The 21634-nt window shown below is 42.3% G+C and overlaps 1 protein-coding gene across 3 annotated transcripts in view; it reads right to left on the reverse strand.

Moving 5' to 3' along the window:
• Positions 1-341: 341 nt before the first annotated feature.
• rnf165.S (ring finger protein 165 S homeolog) overlaps positions 342-21634 on the reverse strand; it is a 40527-nt gene continuing 19234 nt past the window's right edge. For 2 of the 3 annotated variants that reach the window (XM_018244611.2, XM_018244613.2), the window contains 7 exons: positions 10260-10569; positions 9435-9554; positions 7409-7538; positions 6875-6979; positions 5355-5450; positions 4416-4522; positions 342-3321 (listed from right to left, as the gene is read on the reverse strand). In XM_018244611.2, the coding sequence (XP_018100100.1) occupies positions 3204-3321; positions 4416-4522; positions 5355-5450; positions 6875-6979; positions 7409-7538; positions 9435-9554; positions 10260-10569 (986 nt within the window). In that variant the 3' untranslated portion in view covers positions 342-3203. The remainder of the gene's footprint in view (positions 3322-4415; positions 4523-5354; positions 5451-6874; positions 6980-7408; positions 7539-9434; positions 9555-10259; positions 10570-21634) is intronic. The other variant, XM_018244612.2, reaches the window with a different exon arrangement.

Consider the following 21634-nt stretch of genomic DNA (forward strand, 5'->3'; position numbering starts at 1 on the left):
CCAGCCTCTCAGTATAATTTAGCCAGTGATATGCTAAGAAAAAGTCTTTACTTTCTATTTTTTTTAGGGTGTTTAGTAGTGATGGGCGAATTTGTCATGTTTCGCTGAAAAATTAGAGAATTTCCTGTGAAACAATTTTTATACACGCGACTATTTTGTCTAAATGCATTAAAGTCAATGGGCGTCCAAATTATTTTGATGTGCGAAATTTTTATGCGCACGACTATTCTGACAGTTTCGCAAATTTGTTCGCCGTCTGCAAAACACAGAATTTGTGCCTGGCGAATTTATTTGCCCATCACTAAGGTTTAGTTCACTTTTGTCTGTAGCTCTTTTGTTTATTGTATGTAAAGTGGTTGCTAGGGTGCCATTTAACCTAGCAACCAGGCAGTGGTTTGGATAACAGACTGAATGAAATGAATAGGGCCTCAAGAGAAAGGTATATAATAATAATTAGTTATTTGATTACAGGGGTTAGTGAACCCCCATTAGACATAGCATTTGAAACTGGAAGTTGGTAAGAGGTAGAATTAAAAGGCAAATAATTCAAAATATATACAAAAATAAAAAATAAATACCAATGTAAAAGTTGCTAAGAATAGGCCATTCCATAACATACTAAAAGTTGACGTAAAGGTGAACTAACCCTTTAATCCATCCAAAATGGCTACCTAGATTTTTCTCAACCTGTTAAGGAACATTTCCAAGTTTTACTAGTCTTCATTTGACTCTTGGGGATCAACCAAAATCACCAAATTGACTTCATTGTACTTAAGCTGGCATTTATTTAAAGGGACACTACCACTTGTCTATTTTTTTTAAGTTAATATAGTATATATTAAAACCTTTACTACAACTCATAAATACTATTTCATTTATTCTTTTTAGAATTCATTTTATTGATTTACAGATATTTCCAACCCATATATTAGAAATATTTAATTTTTTATATATACTTTGCCACTAGGTGGCACATGCAATGAAAAGGAACAACAAAGGAACACATGCTTGGCAATGCCCACCTAGCCCTGTCACTCAAAATTAAGAGCTTTTTAAATATATATAATTTTTTATATTGTTTATTTTGACTTGTGAGATGCAACTTTACGCATTTAAATATATAATAAATAGTGTCCCTTTAAATCCGTGCCGTTCAGGGAGGTGCCATACCTGCAGCACGTGGGTGTTAACTATGTAATTGGTTGAAAATAGGTGGAACCTATTAGAAAGGGGTGGGGTTGAAGACTTCCTGGGATTATTTGGAAACACCCCTTTGATGCTCTGTGGGCTGGAAATTCTGCTCAGGGCCTAAGGGCTCATAATTTCAGATTTTCAAGGGGAAATTCACCTTTCAATTAATTTATAGTTATGATGTCAACATAAAGCAATTTTACAATACACAAATACATTTTTTTATTGTTCTTCAGCTTTCCAGTTTGGAATTTGGTTCCTGTGGCTGTTGGCCCTATTAACTGGGTATTTTTTGGAATGTCAGAGTGAAGGATAAATGGCAAAGGCCTGAATAGAAATTCAGAAATCCAGAAAAGAAATAATTAAAAATATAAAAAAAAAAAAATGAAGGCCAATTGCAAAAATGTTGAGGCCACCTATGAAATGTTCATTTAAAGAAAGTTTAGCCTTTTGTTGGTTAAGCAGAGCGCACAAGTGCATGTGGGAACTGGGTCCCAGGATAAATGGCGATAGATTAATGGCGTAGCTGAGGACTGTCGATAAATGGAGGGAGAAAATCAATATAAGAAATCAATTAGATAAAAAGTAATGGGAAATATTAATGAAATTACTTTGGTTCCCGTCACCCGTGCAGAGACTTTTAATTTTTGAATATAAGCACCATTTGGGACACCCCCCAAACCACACCCCTTCTAAAAGAGCCGCCCCTTGACTGCCACGATGTGCAAAGAATCACGTGACTAACCTTTTGCCCCTTCCCATTTTTTTGGCACATTGTGGTATAAAGCTCAATGTCTGTAACTGAACCCTAATGCGGTAATACTGGTGGGTCCAGTTCTAGAGGCAAGACCGAGAGCTCTGTTGTGCTATCAGATTACTGGGGCTGCACCGGATCCGGGATTCCGAACCCTTGAAGTCATGTGACTTTAGAGTTATGGACAAATAAGTCAAATATGAATATGAAAATTAGGGTTTGGGTTCTCTTGTTGAATCCAAAATGATGGACTTGGTGCAGCCCTAGAAATGACCTGTTGCTTTGCTGCCCTAGGGCAAGATGGCGGCACTCTGGTTCTGGATTGTGTGGGAATACCAAGAGGAATAGTTATGGCAGTAGTGAGACCCTCCCTTTTTAGGGAAGCTTGCGTTGACCAAGGACGATAGGTTCCTGCATGTGTTTGCGTCCACAGGGGGGCGCTCTCGTGAGATACAGCGGCCTGAGTCTTTGGAGGACAAATATGGCAGAATGTTTTGTGCTTATTTTAGTGAAATCCAACATCAGCGGACAGAACCCAGCGGCTCTATCATTATAGACTGAAAGGTTTGTTCGAGGCCCCCCACCTTAGTAATGCCCCCCACTGTAAACATAAACCAAAGCGAATAAATAAACATGGCCCCCAGCGAGGCTCCCAATCCGTTTTTTTTTTTGAACTGTAAACAGGATTGGTGCCTCCTTGTACGGTGGAAGATGGGGAGTTTCGATGTTTTTGCTCATTCAGGCACCGAAATCATAATTCAACATAACAAAAAATAACAGATCCAGAGGAAAATGATTATTTGGTGCAAAATGAGGACAAGAGCAAGAAGATGTCCACCACCACCAGCACCACCACAGGGCGACTAGTGCACCAAACACTGAACATTAGGCTTAAGAACATGCTCCAGTTGCCATCCACAGAAATAGCTAAGGACCCCTAGGGGGGCGCTAATGATTTGAGAGGTATATACACGCAATCCCTTCAAGGCTACCAACATTGGATTCCTTCACCATTACGACTACTTGTCCTCTTCACCACTCGGACCCTTTGGCTTGAGGAAGACCAGCTTCCAAACTCATCAACTGGGCTTTATGGCTGTTAAGATCCTCTAGAAATGACTACGGGCCCACAAGCTCATCCTCAGGATACGGTGCTCGCAGGCAATTCTCTATATCAAATGGCTCAGAAGGCAAATGTTTGCTGCAGGCGATGGCCACATGACCTGATAAGTAAAAAACATGGAGGAAAGAGGTGGTCTCAGCTGTCGGCGCCGAGTTGTGTCTCAATGTCCACTCTACAGATCGGGCACTTCTTGCTCGTCGCTAGCCATTGGTCTACGCACACTTGGTGGAACAGATGCATACAGGGTAACCTCCTGCGGGAAACAACAGCAATTAACATGGCGCCATTCCTACTCAACTCTCTCAAGCTCTACCCATAGTCCATTGGGACAGAGAGAAGACTTCATCTAACAAATCTGTTTAATCCAAAGTGATAATAACAATGAATTTATCTGCCCCCTGTGCCAAATGAATAACTAGAATAGTCAGGCAGAAGAGGGATCAATTTCCCATGATTATGTTCTAACAAACCCGCCATCGATCCTGCTCATTGTCTGGGAGGGCTTCCAATGTTTGGCTTTTGTGCTTCTAGATTGGAACCTGCCATTAAACGAGTGTGTTTTAGGGATGAACAGCAATGACCCTCCCACTGCTGTTTTGTGCTTAATGAATATATTCATTCAGGGGAACACGCTGCCTATTTCAGGGTCATTTCCACTCATCAAGTGTCGGGGTCTGTGGTTGAATTAATTCCTGTATTAGTCTAATGAACAGAGCTTTGCTTTCTCTAGCTTCTATGAAGGTGTCACAGTTTTGCAGTTTAGGCTCACAAAAGCTGTCATTGTCTTTGGTTGGCTGGTCACACTCTTCCTTATTTCCTTTTATATTCCCCTTGAATTTATAATGCCTTAACACTGAGTTTTCCATACTGTGGGTCTGGCCCTCTGGGGGCCCTAGAGTTGTCTGTGTATATCTGTAACCTTGTTATGAGCTAAGGGGGCCCAGTCTGAAGGTCAGTTAGGGGGGAGATTTGGGGTGAGTGCGTATTTGTACCCTGGGTACCCCTGGAACTATAGCAGGGTGACTGTTACCCCAATGTTTCTATATATCTGTAACCTTGTTATGAGCTAAGGGGGCCCAGCCTGAAGGTCAGTTAGGGGGAGATTTGGGGTGAGTGCTTATTTGTGCCCTGGGTACCCCTGGAACTATAGCAGGGTGACACCCCAATGTTTCTATATATCTGTAACCTTGTTATGAGCTAAGACTAAGGTCTCACACCTTTGGGTATAAATAGAAATATACAGAGAAAGAGAAGCACAGTACGAGAGTACCTCAGACTACACCCATACAAAGCAGTATACATGGAGTTTACAGAAGAAGGGCATTAGCACCAAAGGATTGAAATTACCTGACATCCTCCCCATCCTCCAGCATGGACAGACATATTGTGCATTTCTCATCTGTATCCGACTCTTCCTCGTCTTCTTTTGCATCTTTCCCATCATGTGGGATCCTCTGTGTTACCAATAATAGAAAATACCAGGTTTAATATGGCATTGAATGCAACAATCATGCAATGGTACTGAGCACCTCCAGCCAGCTGCAGGGCAAGATCCACTCAGAAAAACTTACAACTCCATTACCAACATGGTTACACAACTAAATGTTACTATGTCCTAGCAACCAGATGTTGCCTTTTATTAGCCGAAAGGGTCAAGATACAGTTGCATTTTTCCTACTCTTCTGAGGACAAGTGATTCCCTATATGTCTCTGTATAGGCTAATTAGGAGGCTGTCCCTGCTGAATTGTGCTTAGTACAGGGGAATACCTATGCTGCCATAGTTTTATGGGATCTCTCTGTACAGACTATGAGCAAACTTAGGGGCTGTTCCTGCTGAATTGTGCTTAGTACAGGGAATACCTATGCTGCCATAGTTTTATGGGATCTCTCTGTACAGACTATGAGCAAACTTAGGGACTGTTCCTGCTGAATTGTGCTTAGTACAGGGAATACCTATGCTGCCATAGTTTTATGGGATGTCTCTGTACAGACTATGAGCAAACTTAGGGGACTGTTCCTGCTGAATTGTGCTTAGTACAGGGAATACCTATGCTGCCATAGTTTTATGGGATCTCTCTGTACAGACTATGAGCAAACTTAGGGACTGTTCCTGCTGAATTGTACTTAGTACAGGGGAATACCTATGCTGCCATAGTTTTATGGGATCTCTCTGTACAAACTATGAGCAAACTTAGGGGCTGTTCCTTTGTATATAGTATTACTCAATCAGTAGGTGTGATGGAGAGAGGGCTCAATCATTTGTCTCTCTGGGTTAAGCTACTTACCTTCTTGTATTTGTGTGGAAAGGTACACCTCTCAATGATGTTCTGCACTGCTCCTCGACTCACGCTCCCCAGTCTGTCCTCCAACTGCAGCAGCTCCTTCAGTTACAAAGTGAGGTGATCATTAATTTCCCACCCAGGAACAGAGACTTATAAATAAAATAATTTTTATCAGAGACAGTAATGTAGTCCATCAGCCCATGGTGGAATGAAGAAAGTGTTTGCCTGGAAAACCCATAGAAATGGCTTGCCTACCCATTATTTATATGCTACATGTACTGCTACACATATATCTCATACACAGATAATGTCAGCCAAGTCAGCAGCTTACTGAGCCACGTATAGGTCCAAAACAACCAATATCTGGACGGGACTCTGCTGGTTGGAATATCCCTTGGAGCACTGAGGCTTATCCTCAAGACGAGAAAAGGATTGGGTGGTTTCTAATAAGAAATATGATTGGGTGATGAAATAGAGTGAGGTGCTTCTGCAGATTAAATTCTTCATGACCCACTTGAGGCTTCATATTGCAGGAGACCAACCCAAGGGAGCAGTTCAGAGGGACAAACACCCAGATCTGGATTTGGTGGGGATTCTGGCAGAAAACCCAAGGCAACCAGGGATTCAGTATTGACTCATGGTCATTAGGTTAGAGGCTCAAACCATTGTGAAGTTGTGGATCTTATTGTTCCCATAGAAGTTCCTTGGTCATCATCTTCTCTTCTCCTCCTACACTGATCTTTATCTCCATTCCAGACATACCCCCTCTGATTATTATGGCATATATATATATATATATATATATATATATATATATATATATATATATATATATATATATATATATATATATATATATATATGAATATTCTTTAGAAAAGGTATCAAATGCAGCAGGCAATTACACATGCCTATAATGTCCCCTACGCCAACAACTTTGTTCTTTTTTAATAATCATTGCAATACCATATCCAACCAGCTGATGGCAATGTATAGCTGTTCTTCTCTACACTGAATGGGGGCCAGAGTTAGAGGAAGAGACCCCTTGCTTTATTTTTATGCACCATAGAGTCCCCCTATGTCTGGGCAGACAAGGCAATATCTGGGCCCCTGCGGTGCTTATAAAGGGCCCACTATGTTGCTCACAGGTTGGGTGAGGGTTGCCCTGACTGTTTAGTTATCTGGCAGATTCATTCTGAGGCTACATTATATATATATATATATATATATATATATATATATATATATATATATATATATATATATATATCACTCATAAGTCTCCTAGTGATCTTTAAGTCTGTCATTTAAATCACTGCCTGTTGCTAGGGTCAGAGGGGCCATAGCAAGCAGCACACATTTTGAATTTCAAGTCGCCTCCATAACCAGCCTTTGAAAGTTTAGCATCCGGGGTCAGATTTGTGTTTGGGGGGGGGGCTATGATTTAATTCAGTTCCCGCCCCAAAAACAATGAAAGCCCAACATTTTCCTATTTATGAGCTTTGTAAATGAATGTTACTCACTTCATAGCTTTCCCTCACTGCAGACGTGTGCCGCGTCGGGCTGAGACCTTGGAGCGCCAGCAGGTGGAGCTGTGGGTAGGGGTAATTTCTGATCTCATGGACCACCTTTGAAAAAAACAAAGAAGAGAACCAGTAAATTGAAGGGTAAGTTTGTTTAATTTGTTTTTTTGTTATAGATAGAACTGGTCTAAGCAACTTTTCAGCTGGTCTTCATTTTTTCTTTTCTGCTGTAGAGAGCACCTGTCCTCACTGGCAACTCCCTAAAATTCTTTATTTATTTCCAGGTGTTTATATAGTGCCAAGACATTTCTGCAGCTCCTTATAGAGATTATACATCATTCCCATCAGTCCCTGTACCAGAGGAGCTTGCTATCTAATATTCCTATCACATTCACACACAATTGGGTCAGTTTTATCAGGAGCCAATTAACTTGGCCATATGTTTTTGGAAAATGGGGAAAGTGGAGTAGCCGGAGGTCTAGAGCTGTATGCTGTTATGGAATCATTCTGTAAAACCTGGTTTAAAGAGCTTACCATCTGAGTTGAGGAAGTGCCCCTAGGAAAGTGGTGCAATCGTGGAGTCGTCAGGTAATGCTGATAATTTTGTGGGACCGGCCTAACCTGGAACTGTGTGTGAGTCAAACCGGCATCAACACTGAGGTCCCTGCAGGCCAAGAAAGGAACCAGAGAAGAACAATGATGTGAGGAAGAACATCAGCACATATTCTGTTGTGTACAAGGCATTTCACCAGAAATATCTACACTTTTTCCCTATCGTTGGTTTCAGCTCCGTTTCCACCTTCCTAATTTGTCTTTCTCCTCACCTCTCCCCTTATGTCTTTCTGCCTGAGGGCCTCCTGATTGGCTCTCAAAACAGGTCAAGTAGACCTTGTAGTGTCCTGCAATACCAGTCTGACCCTGAATGTTGAGGCCTTACCTGTGCCATTAAAGTGATAACCCCATTGTACCCGACTAGTTATGGGCAAACATTGACCAAGGCATGCAGAAGGGGCTCTTAGCGTTCAGTTCATGAGAATTATGAATTTGCTGCTAATTATAATAAAGACTTTGAGGGAGTTGTCCAGAATTCCAGGGATGGATGGATTCCAAAGCCACTGGGATATATATATATGTACAGTATCTCCCATGCTTGGAATAGACCCAACCAACAGGGCATTTAGATCCAATGTGCCTGGCTGTACTGTCCAATCAGTGAGGTGACTAAGGTCCAATGAATCAGCAGGGGGTCCATGTCTTCAAAATCCCCCCAGTCTCCAATCTTAATCCACCACTGATGTTAACTGAGCTTTCCTTCTGCACATTATTCAGGACAGAGTTGTGTGTATAGTGTGAGGCTGGAATGCACATTGCTATGGATCATTTCCATTGATATAAATATACAAACAGGAGAAAGTATGTGGAATTGTTCCAGTGTCTGCAAATTGGATCATTGTTCTTCCATGGGGATGGGGGGGTGAATTATATGTTCTTTTATGCATTGCAATACTTTGGGAGGATCTCCGGAAGCCAACTGTCAGACAGAGAGACATGGGCTGCAAACATGGGAACCCTATTCCCAGTTTTATTTTGACAGTATTTCTGGGGACTGATAGAATCTGGATTAGATTTACTCCTTCCATGGCCTGTGTGTAGTTACAGAGCCTCATATCCTAATACTAGTGTTTGTACTGATAATGGCTATAAAAAGTACAAAAAATATGGGCAATTTGTGCCTGTTTTTGGCACATTGCACCCTGCCAGCCATTCAGAAATGTCCCTCTACATTTGGTGCTACTTATCAGTACAAGAACAATATGGCAGCTGCAACGTGGAAAAGGTTTTAAGGAAAAACTGCACCATCCCAGGGTTCTTTACTGATGATCCTCGAACTGCACATTGGATCCAATCATATTCCTTGTGCCAAGAAGGTGAAGGGAATAGTTGGGTAATTGGATCTAACCTGGTGGCCTTTAAGAAAGTTAAAACAATGGAAGTAGCAATTTGTTGGGCATCCCTCAATGAGTCCAATTGATGGCACAGCCTGGATTGCATCTTCCTTTAAAACTTTCATTTAACAAAAATAGTAAGAACTGACCCCATATAACCATGTAACTTAATAGAAACTTTGACTGTTACAACTAATAGTTCACAGGATATTTTTGTTAAATGAATATTGAATCCTGGAACTCTTTTGCCCTTTGTGGTCTGGCAAATTAGACTCTTCCCTCATTAAGAAAATTTTTTTACTTTTGTATTTTCCTTTAAAACTTAACCTCCCAAGCCAGAAAGTTAGCGATGTGATGCCCCCCACACTATCCTTTATCTCCTTTATGAAGCACAGTAAGTAGAAGAGAAGGTTAAGCCAACTTGTCCTCCTAGCTGCCCCAGAATTCTCAACAGAAATAAAGACGTTATGAAAAGTGGAAGAAGATAGGAGCAGATCTATGTGTGATTTGGTTAGTTTGAGATGTATTTGTGATTTACCAAAATGGTTCTGGGAACACAACTTTCTGAATGGTGAAGTTATGAGCATGAAGCCAAACGTGAGCCGCACACTTACCAGTCTGTGCCTTCAGCCAAGTATCTAGGCCCCAATGGTTGAGAAATTTGTAGTTGGTGGCTGAAGTCAAAGCCTGGGCGTAACCGGTGAGGATGGACAGACATGCGCTCTTGGGTACGCCTGCGGAAGAACACAAACTCACTGGTTAGGCGCACATGTCCTTTTCTCATACTGGTGTTGTATCGCTCATTACTAGTCTCACTGGTGCATCAGTAACTTGGATAAGGGAATAGTTGTGTAGGGTTGGCCATGACTATGATGTAGCCTGTTTGTAAGCACAGCAGTTGGGTTTCTCTTAGCATCTAAAATGATCTCTTCCATAGTCAATACGTGTCCCCATTCCAAATAGTTTGCAGAGGCAGGCTGATTAGTTTGGGGTTGGTCAGCTGTAGGCAAGTGGGCCTTTAAGAGGTTTGGATGGACTCCAGACTTTCCAAGATATGCTTAGACTTCTTGTCATGTTCTCTATAATGAATGCCCAGTGATGAGCCAACACTAGTATCAGAGCAATGGTGGGAAGCCTATGATGGGTCTAAGGACATGGGAGTTGGCTATCATAAGACGTTATCTCTTGCTTGTATGGCAACTGGCAAGTAACCAGCTGAGGTTGGCTTGAGAGGTAATGATTACACCATTGGGGAGGGGCATAAGTACCCAGCAAATCAGCAGTAGAAATAATTCCTGAGTGGATGGATTAATATGAACCAAGAGGTTGGTTGGTTAAATGGGTTAAAGGAGATTCGCCATATAATTGATTTAGTAGCAGTTATCTAACAATTTCATGTGAGCAATCCTTGTAGCAAGTGATTGGTGGGTGAGACCTACCTTGGGTGAGGGACGAATCTGCGGTGCTGGGCCTCTAGAAGCTGCTGCTGGAGGAGGTATTGCTGGTGCAGGGCCTGAGGTAGGAAGGAGGGTCCCGCCACCTCCTGGAATTGCAGGCCTGGAAGGGGTGGCAGGGGCTGGTGCAGTGGCCCATTATGCTGGTGGGCCGTGGCCATGTGCGTGGTCATTCCTTGTTGGGGCTGGACAGGGTGGTGATGCAGAGAGAAGTCTGGGAGCTGAGGCTGGGGGCCCAGGTGGAAGTGGCGACAGGAGGAAGCATGAGTATGCTGGGAGCGCTGAAATGGGGCACCTGCAACAACAACATATCATGGAATACACTGTTTATATTCTAGAATCAACGGACTGTACAATCCCATTCTACGGCCTCATCATTGCAGTACAATTAATTCTCTCATTTAAATCACACAAAATAAAGTAATTTAAAATCTAAAGATTTTTCAATTGGGTCACTTGGTTCTTGGATGATTGTCAGCTTACTCAAGGCCCAGTCCGACTGACGATATTGTAGGGACATGTGCATTATATGGGGTAACGATAGAGGTCATAAGGGTTCCGGGGAGAGGAGATCTCGTAAGAATGCTGGAATTCCTCCCAAACCCCCCATTTAACTGCACCCACAAACTCCAGCCACCCTGGGTGAAGTCAGGCCTTGTGACAACCAATAGAAAACCAGGAAACTGTGCTTTTATAAATAAGACAGCACCTCTAGGCCCAACATGCTCAGAGTCTGTACAGAGACATACATTTGACTAGGTGCACCCTCGGTATCCCTGTGACACATTCCACCCCCCCCCCCAGTATATTGAAGGGGGTGAGTGGGAAATGTCAAACACAGAGAGTAGTAGGGAATAGTAGGCCCTGCTCCTGTCCTGCAGCACGGCAGTTGGTGTATAAGGAATGTCTTAGCAACTGCCTGTTGGCCTGATCTCCACATACAGGCCCTGCTCTGACTCCCTGACAGGGGCTCGTTTTATCATGATTCTTAATATCCCCTAATTATTTGGTTTTTTAACTTAAAGGGGTGGTTCATCTTTATGTTAACTTTTATTATGTTGCAGAGTGGCCCATTCTAAGCAACTTTCCAAGTGGTCATTAATATTTATTTTTTATAGCTTTTAAATTATTTGCCTTCTTCTTCTGATTCTTTCCAGTTTTTAAATGGGGGTCATTGACCCATCTAAAAAACAAGATCATATTAAAAACATTTCCATAATCCCTTGCCCTACCTGGTGCCCCCATTCAAGCCTTTCCTCATCAGGGTGCAGCCATCATTCTTGACTAAGGGGGGGTTGCAAAGATCTGATTGGCTATAAACATTTGTGCTTCAGCCTGTTACTATAGGCACCATCTCTCCCTACTATACCTGCTATCCCACAGTCACACTCCCTTCCCAGAGACTATTATCCACTGTTACTATAGACCCTCTCCCTACTATACCTGCTATCCCACAGTCACACTCCCTTCCCAGAGACTATTATCCACTGTTACTATAGGCACCATCTCTCCCTACTATACCTGCTATCCCACAGTCACACTCCCTTCCAGAGACTATTATCCACTGTTACTATAGGCACCATCTCTCCCTTACTATACCTGCTATCCCACAGTCACACTCCCTTCCCAGAGACTATTATCCACTGTTACTATAGACACCATCTCTCCCTACTATACCTGCTATCCACAGTCACACTCCCTTCCCAGAGACTATTATCCCACTGTTACTATAGACACCATCTCTCCCTACTATACCTGCTATCCCCAGTCACACTCCCTTCCCAGAGACTATTATCCACTGTTACTATAGGCACCATCTCTCCCTACTATACCTGCTATCCCACAGTCACTGTTACTATAGGCACCATCTCTCCCTACTATACCTGCTATCCCACAGTCACACTCCCTTCCAGAGACATTATCCACTGTTACTATAGGCACCATCTCTCCCTACTATACCTGCTATCCCACAGTCACACTCCCTTCCCAGAGAACTATTATCCCCACTGTTACTATAGGCCACCCATCTCTCCCTACTATAACTGCTATTCCCACAGTCACACTCCCTTCCCAGAGACTATTATCCACTGTTACTATAGGCACCATCTCTCCACTACATACCTGCTATCCCACAGTCACACTCCCTTCCCAGAGACTATTATCCACTGTTACTATAGGCACCATCTCTCCCTACTATACCTGCTATCCCACAGTCACACTCCCTTCCCAGAGACTATTATCCACTGTTACTATAGGCACCATCTCTCCCTACTATACCTGCTATCCCACAGTCACACTCCCTTCCCAGAGACTATTATCCACTGTTACTATAGGCACCATCTCTCCCTACTATACCTGCATATTATTCCAATATGATACATTTCTCATATACATTAGTTCTGAGGTGAACTGGTTGTTAAGTAGAAATGTCACCTCCCCACTGTTCGAGAACCTTAATTAAATCTGCCTGACATGTGCTTAGCGCTGCTGGGTAATGTATGTTGATGGAGTGAATAAATTGCCGGCAGTAGAATAAAGACCCATAAAGAAGCTGCTGTAGCGGAGAGAAGAACGATTGACTGGTTTAGGACAATTGCTTCATCAACTCTGTTCATATGGGATTTAGCGGCAGGAGAAACGAATGAAACCATATGTTCTGCAGCTCAAGACAAGTATTTAATATTCATTGTGTTTCTGAAAACAATTGCCCCAGGCAGGAAAAGTCATTCTGTTACTTAATTGTGAGTGCGGCCTGTCCCATTGGTAATACTGGCAGCAATATCAGAAGAGCTGAAGCAACTGTACGAGCTACTGACTGCCAGTAACAGCTGCCAGCAAGATTTGATATACATGGTTTATTTTGAATTAGAGGCCAATACACCCCTCAGCTGCATTTTAGGGGATACAAATTGAGCTGAGCTCCCTGGGTGTAGACAGAAAGAGTGTTGAATGAATATATAGAAGGTAAAGCAGAGGACTATGGCAGCAGGAACTCTTGTGGCCCTTCAACTGCCAAAGGCTGGGGCCACACTGCAAACTGGCTATAGGTCAACAATTTAGACTGCACAGACTAGAGATGGGTTGGAAGAGGGGCTGCTAGTCTGTGGCCTATAGGGTTAAACCTTCTCTTGATAAGAACAAAGACAATGCTGGTGGTTCACAGGTAGTCCTAGGTGAGGTCCACCTCATCATCTGCATGTCAGTTAATACTACTAGTATCTGCTCTTTTGGCAACCTCTGGTCATGATTTGGCCACCCACACTCTGGGCCAAATCAGGCAAATCCAATTGTTAGCCTGGGAGCCAATGATCATATCAAACATGTGGTCCAACAGGATGAGGAACTCATCAACAAACTAATGCAGTCCTTGTTGGACAATCAAATCTATCCTATTGATTTCAGTCTGGCAGGTCTGTCAGTGAGCCCATTGCTGGGGGCCAACATGCTCTGGTAGGACCAAGCCAGTAGCTCTTCTTGGCCCTTGTATGGCCACCTTAAGGACACTTTGGACCATACCCCAGATTCCTGAAGAACATGGGCAGTTATAGTACAGCTGGTCATCCAAGTAAAGATTTTGATCTTTCCAACAATGAACAATGCCTTTTATTGCATTTCCATGAGAGATTGATAACGTTGGCCAACACAATGGCATTCTTTGGCCTTTTAAGGGGTTGCTCGCCTTTGAGATAAGTTTAAGTATGATGTAGAGAGGGATATTCTGGCATAAAAAGTAGAAATAACAATACATGTGTAGCCTTACAGAGCATGGAAAGAGTCAGGAGAAGAAGGCAAATACTTCAAAAATTTTAAAGAAATAAATAATGAAAACCAATTAAAAAGTTGGTCTGAATTAGCCATTCTATAACATACTAAAAGTTAACTTAAAGGTGAACCACCCCTTTAATGCCAATGCAGTTTAGTAAGAATCTTTAAAGGCCAAGTACAAGAGTGTTGTTGTCATTGTGAGGCTGCCTTCTTGATATTGATGTAAATGGTATCAGATCCACTTGGATAAAAAATGGGGGGTTATCCAGTTATTAAGAGAATGGTCCTACAGGCATTTCACGCCCCATTGCAATGGAAAATAAATAGGGATGCACCATATCCATTATTTTGGATTCGGACGAACCCCCAAATCCTTTGTGAAAGTTTCGGGCGAATACCGAATCAAATCCAAATTTGCATATCTTTTTACTTCCTTGTTTTGTGCCAAAAAGTCACGTGATTTCCCTCCCCGTCTCTAATTTGCATATGCAAATAAGGATTCAGATTCGGTTCGGCCGGGCAGAAGTATTCGCCCGAATCCTGCTGAAGAAGGCCGAATTTTGAACCGATACCTGGATTCGTTGCATCCATAAAAATAATTTTTATTAACAGGATTTAGCATTTCTTTCTATATGTTAAAGACTTAATAACATCCTGTATGATAAAAATAGAAAGAAGAGTGCCATGGGCACATTAGTTTGTACTGTACTGACTAAGGTGAACGACATGGCAGCTCCTACATTCAGTGAGTGAGTGTCTTTTGGACGGAAATTCACTAAAGGGCGAATTTTCGCCTGGGAAGGCTTTGCCACACTTCACGCCACTTCATCTGACGTTAAAGTAGAACTAAACCCTAAAAATTAATGTGGCTAAAAATGGCATATTTTATATAGTGAACTCATTGCACGAGGCTAAAGTTTGAGCTTGTCAATAGCAGCAATGATCCAGGACTTCAAACTTGTCACAGGGGGTCACCATCTTGGAAAGTGTCTGTGACACTCACATGCTCAGTGGGCTCTGATTGGCTGTTGAGAAGCTAAGCTTAGGGCTCGTCACTAATTATCCAGCAGAAAATGAGCTTCCCTGGCTGTAATATAAGCTGATGCTACAGGTTTGCTGATTATTCAATTCTGATGCTAATTGCACTGGTTTCTGTGCTGCCATGTAGTAATTATGTGTATTAATTACTAATCAGCCTTATATTGTGACATTTCTATTCTATGTGTACTGTATATTGTGAGTGGGTCCCTAAGCTCAGTAAGTGACAGCAGCACAGAGCATGTGCAGTGAATCAGCAGAAAAGAAGATGGGGAGCTACTGGGGCATCTTTGGAGACACAGATCTATACTGCTAAAGGGCTGTGGTTGCCTTGGGCTGGTACAGAAGCACAAAACCTCATGTACAACATTTCTAGCTACTTCTTTAGTTAGGATTTAGTTCTCATTTAATTTGCAGCACTTTCGCTAATTCATCAAAATGCGAAGTTACGCCTTAGCAGCGCGAGCGTTTCATAGTGAGCTTTCACTACCGTTCATTTCTGCCTAGTGAAACGTTATTAGTACTCTTACACTTAGGTCAATTTGAACAGGGCGGGTACATATAGGTCATATAAACGTCTTTATTAGAGATGTTGGTGCAAATACTTGAAGTGGCCACTTATTATTACAATTGTCTAAGGAAGCAAAATAAAGACAAAAGAGATCCTCTAATGTCCTAGACATGAGCCCACCCTAAAACAAACGGGACATGGCCCTCAAATGGTTAAAAAAATTACAGGTATAACCTGACGAAGCAGACTCGGGCGACATGGGTTACGTAATGGAAAATTCGTGGATTTGCTAAATAACGATCATTCGCCTCAGAGAAAATTTACTTGGCAAAATGGGGCGAAACTTTGTTATCAATGTACTCGTTCACTAGCGAATTGTCCTCTACGTCTGCTAGTAAATTGGCGATGTCCCTGCAGATTGGATTTTTGGTGGATTTACGCTAGCGACGGCCACTTTGCCCTTTAGTGAATCTGCCCCATAGACTTGAAAGGGAAAGACACAGCTGAGTGTTCTGAATTGCGAATTGTTTCATCATTACCTGTTTCACTGCAGCCTCACGTTTATTCATGTGGAAAATAAGGAGACGCAGGTAACAACAATAAAGCGTTTTTGTTCATCGGATTCGCTGGCGTCTGTGTTTTTTTTTTTGCATATCTGGGGGATAATGATTCTGATTTACAATGCAATTGGACGCTTCCCTTATTTACAGCTGTGTGGCTTCCATAATAGGAATCATTCTTTGGATTTCAATGGGGTTTAAACGGCAATTTGTCTCCCCGCAGCTGTTGCTCCAGCTCTCGTCTCGAGGGTTAACTCCAAGTCACTGATTAATAAAAAGCCCCTCCACCTGGACTGTCACATTAAAGGGGATGTTACACTGTTTTTTGGAAAATATCTTTGAAAGAACTTTGCCTCTGCAAATTAAAGGAGTCCATTCACCTTAAACTTTAATTTTAATGTTATAGAATGGCCAATTCTCAGCATCTTTTCAGCTGGTCTTCATTCTTTATTTTTTTTTTTGTTATAGTTTTTGAATTATTTGCCTTCTTCTCACTCTTCCCATCATTCAAATGGGGGTCGCTGACCCCATTTAAAAAACAAATGCTCTGTAAGGCTACAAATGTTTTGTTATTGATACCTTTTATTACTCCTCGTTCTGTTCAGGTCTTATCTTATTTTGATTCCAGTCTCTTATGTACATGCCAGATGGCTGAAACTGCAAACTGGAGAGCGGCTGAATAAAAAGCTAAATAACAAAAAAAAACACAATATTGAAAAATGGAAAACAATTGCAAGTTGTCTCCATTATTCTAAAAGGTAACTTTTATTATGTTAGAAAATGGTTAATTCTAAGAACTTTTTCAATTGGTCTTAGTTTTTTTTCTAGTTGTTGAAGTATTTGCCTTTTTCCTTCCAGCTCCTAAATGGGGGTCACTGACCCCATCTAAAAAACAAATGCTCTGTAAGGCTACGTGAGGCTCCTCCTGAGGCAACTGAAGGCGACTTCAGAAAACGAAGCGCTCCGAGTGCCATCCCATCAGCGATTTAGATTCTAGCCAGCGGGAAGACAATTTGGGCTGGAAGATTAGTAGCCTGAAGAAGAGGCGATTTGTCACCGGATGACTAAATCCCCCCTGAATCTCCACGTGTGTCTCTGCCCTAAGCCTAGTTTATTTCTGTGAGTGCTGCGAGCAGTGAAGACAGCACTCAGATCAGCCATAAATCCTCTACAGTCATGCAGCAACTGACTCAGTAACGTAATTAGAAGGGGACGGGCCCTGGCATGGGATGTGCAGCCGGGCCCCCGCCCCCTCTGTACACCCAGAATCAGCCCGGATCTCCGCCAGAGTCAGTGGCACGAGCTGCTGGGGGGCCCTGAGGGGGTGTGGGCCCTGGCCCAATAGCACCCCCTGCTCCCCCGGTAGTTACGCCACTGAACTGACTGTTTAAGAAGAAATCGGGTAAGGAAATGTGGAGCGCGCACGTAGGATAAAGCAGAGGGCATGTCGCCATATCGCCCTATTTCTGAGACACAGCACAACCGGAAGAAGATATTCATTAAGGTATTTTTTAATTAAGCATTAAAATAGTGAACATTGTGTTGGAAGGAGGATGTACTAGAGGGGCTATAATGTTTTTTTTAACTTAAAAAATTTTAGTGTTACTGGTCCCTTAAATAAAAATTCTGTACTTTTCAAGTTTATGTTCACTATCCCTCTCTCAGCATCTGTTTCTCTTCATTCTCTCTTCATGCAGGAGTTGGATGTCAGATATTCATTAACAGTTAGATCTAACATATCTTATAGGGGGGCTCCTTTCCTAGCAGATGTATTAGAGCTCACTCTATTAAACTCACCAGACATCATGTCTCTCTACATGCAGAATTTGTGCAAAAGGCAGTTATTTTGTTAGATTGTTTTTCTACTGGAATCAGTTATTTTCACTATAGTTCCCCTTTAAGACAAATGCATTACTGCTGGTGTATATCCAGATTCTCTGCCATAAAGAAAGGCAGGACTGCTGTGATGCTCTGTGCTGAGTAAGTACAACCCCTGGATCCACCAGAACTAATGCCTAATTATCTCTCTGTATGTCTGACCTTTGGCCTTGTGGTTTATGACAGTCAGGAGGGAGTCCAAGGAACACGTCTGCCCATCAACTACACAGGAATAATTACATTTCATCCAATGCCCACGTCAAGCAGTACACGACTCTGGTTTAATATTGAGACTCTGTGGTCAGATTCCCATCATGAAACACGATTTGTCTCCTTGTTTCTGTCCTTCAGTATCACCTCGTGTCTTTCCAGCCGACAGCAAGAGCCGGCCGCCCCACCGTGCCCAAGTGCTGTTATTTCTAAACAATTTGCAACAATCTCAATCTTACATTAACTGCCTGTCTGTGCTCTGAATACCTGCAATTCCCTGCCGCTGAAATCAAAGATAAATAAGGCCCTGGTGCCCTAAATGCCACTCTAGAAATTCTGTTTCCTACAATGATGCCACGGCTTTGCTGGAAATTTACTTCTTATAACCTTTGTCACTTCTGTAACTATAATATCACTAATACTGAATGACGTTATAGTAATATCACTACCACTGTATGATGTAATAGTAATAATATCACTATCACTGTATGATGTTATAGTAATACTAACCAGTACCACGTCAAAATTATTCAGACGGCCACTGACTTTAATGCAGTTGGACGAATGTGTTGCGCGTATAAAAATTGTCGCTTGTGTCAAAATTGTTGCGCGGCAAAATAATTTTGACGCCCATTGACTTCAATGTGTTGTGCAAATTTTCGGCACATTTGACCCATCGCTACTTCTATATATACTGCCAGCCCTCTCCCTCTCTAGACAATGCAGCCCTCACTCCAAACGGATTTTTCAACCTGCCCAATATATATCTGTCTGACAGTTGGGCAGATATCTATCCATTGGATAGGGCCCATACACAGGCAGATAAGATGCCAATTCAGTCTGAAGAGGCCAAGTCGGAGGCTAAAATCTACAGCTTGCTTTAGAATTGAGGCAAATCAGGGTTTAAATGGGCTGGTGAAATACTGGCCAGATGACAACCCTGTTTCTAGTTATGCCCTTTCATCTGGGCCACTGATAGGAATGCAACTGCCAGCCGTCAGGCTCAGTACCACTCAACCTTAGGGACCAGCTGCCAGTTAGTCATTTCCCTGGTGTAACAAACTGATTCCACTTTGACTTTGGAAGTTTGAGTGGAGGCCACTGTGCCGGCCCTTCGGTCTGGGTGATTATTATAGTTATGCTATTCCGTGTGTGTCAGTGATGTGAAGGTGCCGGCAGGGAGACACAATGATTAATAGTGGAAACACAGAGTGTGTTGGAGTCGGTTAAATAGTGACATGCTGCCCAGCGGCTCTGGGTGGAGGAGAAAGAAGCCAAGTAACCGACGGTGCTTTTGAGGACATTCCCGACAGAATTAATTCAGTGCAGCCGCTCGGCTGAATGTTAATGGGTTGGCACAGACAGGCCTGGAGAGCCCCTTCACTCTCACCACTCAATCCCTTCCATTAATGGACCTGTGCAGTCAGTCTCAGCCTGATTGTCTCATCTACATGTAAGTGGGGAGTCATTCTGTAAAGGTGGCAGCAAGAGCCCCACTTCTCTGATATAGTAAAGTACTTTGTGCCCTCGCCCCTCTCATCTCCCTCATTTAATGCTCCTTCTACAGAGAGAGATTATCCTCCTGTGCCAGCTCCTTCCCTATTTATATTGCCATTTATATCCGCCATATGCTCAATACTGACTGTGCTAAAGGGCAACTTTCTTATCTGTATCAATTCAAATGAATGAATTTTGTTACAACAGCGCCACCTGCTGGTCATTTTCCCACCAGTCTGACCACCAAGTAGTCAAGGAAGTTGTCAGGAGAAAGAAAGCGGCTGCTCTGATGTTCTTCTGCTTAGGAAAGATGTGAGAAAGGTTTCTAAGTTTATTACTAAGCAGAAGAACATCAGAGCAGCCTCTTTCTTTCTCCTGACAACTTCCTTGACTACTTGGTGGTCAGACTGGTGGGAAACTGACCAGCAGGTGGTGCTGTTGTAACAAAATTCATTCATATTAACAGTACATGTATCCCTTAATAATAAACATAAAATAAATAATGAATGTAAATGACAAAAGTGCTTAGAATAGCCCCCTCATCAATTTTACATTCACTTATTTTAAAGGTTTACTTATCATTTAAAGGGGATACAAAACCAAAAACATTAATTGATGGAAACATTAATTTAATATTCACTTATTTTAAAGTTTTACTTATCCTTTAAAGGGGATACAAAACCAAAAAAATCAATTGATGGAAACATAACCTGTAGCTTCTCTGAGCACTTCTGCAACTGACATTCAATTTTTGCATTTTTACCACCAGGGACCACATGATGGGGGGCATGAGACAAGTTGTGGGTCATAAAAAGGGTGGGGCTTTAGGTGTGGGTAGAAAATTGCATAATGAAGTGTAGACAGGGTGGATCAGGGCTTCTCCATTCTACTTTGCTTACTGCAACCGTATAATAAGATAACAGTGGTTTTAGGCTGCTAATAACAGGCTTTGGGCTCAGTTAGGGTACAGTGACTAAACAGACATATAAAATGCACAGGCATGTGGGTCACAGGCATTCCAACCTTCAAAGTAAGTATAAAATTGCATATATCCAGAGAAACCATTAAAAATATAAAATTTAACTGAAAAAGTGCACACTGAATACATTTATGTTCGTTAATTATTGGGGTTTAGCTCCCCTTTAAGGTGCCCTTATCCTGACTAACCCTCTCTAGTATCAAACTGATTCTCCCATTCCCTTCTATGAACACATTTTATTGCTCCATTAGTTTGGGCCGACCAGGCTGAATATATTTAGGAGACAGAATGTTTGTGAGTTTTCTACCATTTCCCTATCAATCTTCCCAGTTTCCCTTGTCCAGTTACTAGTGGGGGAGACTGGGGCTTGTTCAGACTCTGGGATGAGCTCTCAGGCCTCTGCTAAATGGAATAATTACACTACAAACAAGCAACAGATAAGGAACTGTTTGCACTGAGCTTACAGACTGCAGAACAAGCAGGAGGGAAATTAAAGGGTAAATATTGGGGGCACAAATGAATATCATTAGCCTGGGTTTGTGTTATCAGGGTTCTACATGGGATTTTCTGTGATCACTAAGGAAACTTTGTATAAATAATTCATTTTGCTTTCAAACAGCACCAAAATAAATAATTTAAAGGATATGTTCCGACTATCGCTTTCTGTGCTGTATTCAATATACAGAGCATTCTGTCCCAGTGGCTGCACAGGTCCTATCTGATCCCAACTGTAAGCAGCAGTCCTGTCCTGCTTTATGGCAGCTGAGATTCTAGCTATCTGTATAACAGAACATTCTGTCCCAGTGGCTGCACAGATCCTATCTGATCCCCATTGTAAGCAGCAGTCCTGTCCTGCTTTATGGCAGCTGAGATTCTAGCTATCTGTATAACAGAACATTCTGTCCCAGTGGCTGCACAGATC

This window comes from Xenopus laevis, chromosome 1S, assembly GCF_017654675.1.
Source record: "Xenopus laevis strain J_2021 chromosome 1S, Xenopus_laevis_v10.1, whole genome shotgun sequence".
NCBI lineage: Eukaryota > Metazoa > Chordata > Amphibia > Anura > Pipidae > Xenopus > Xenopus laevis.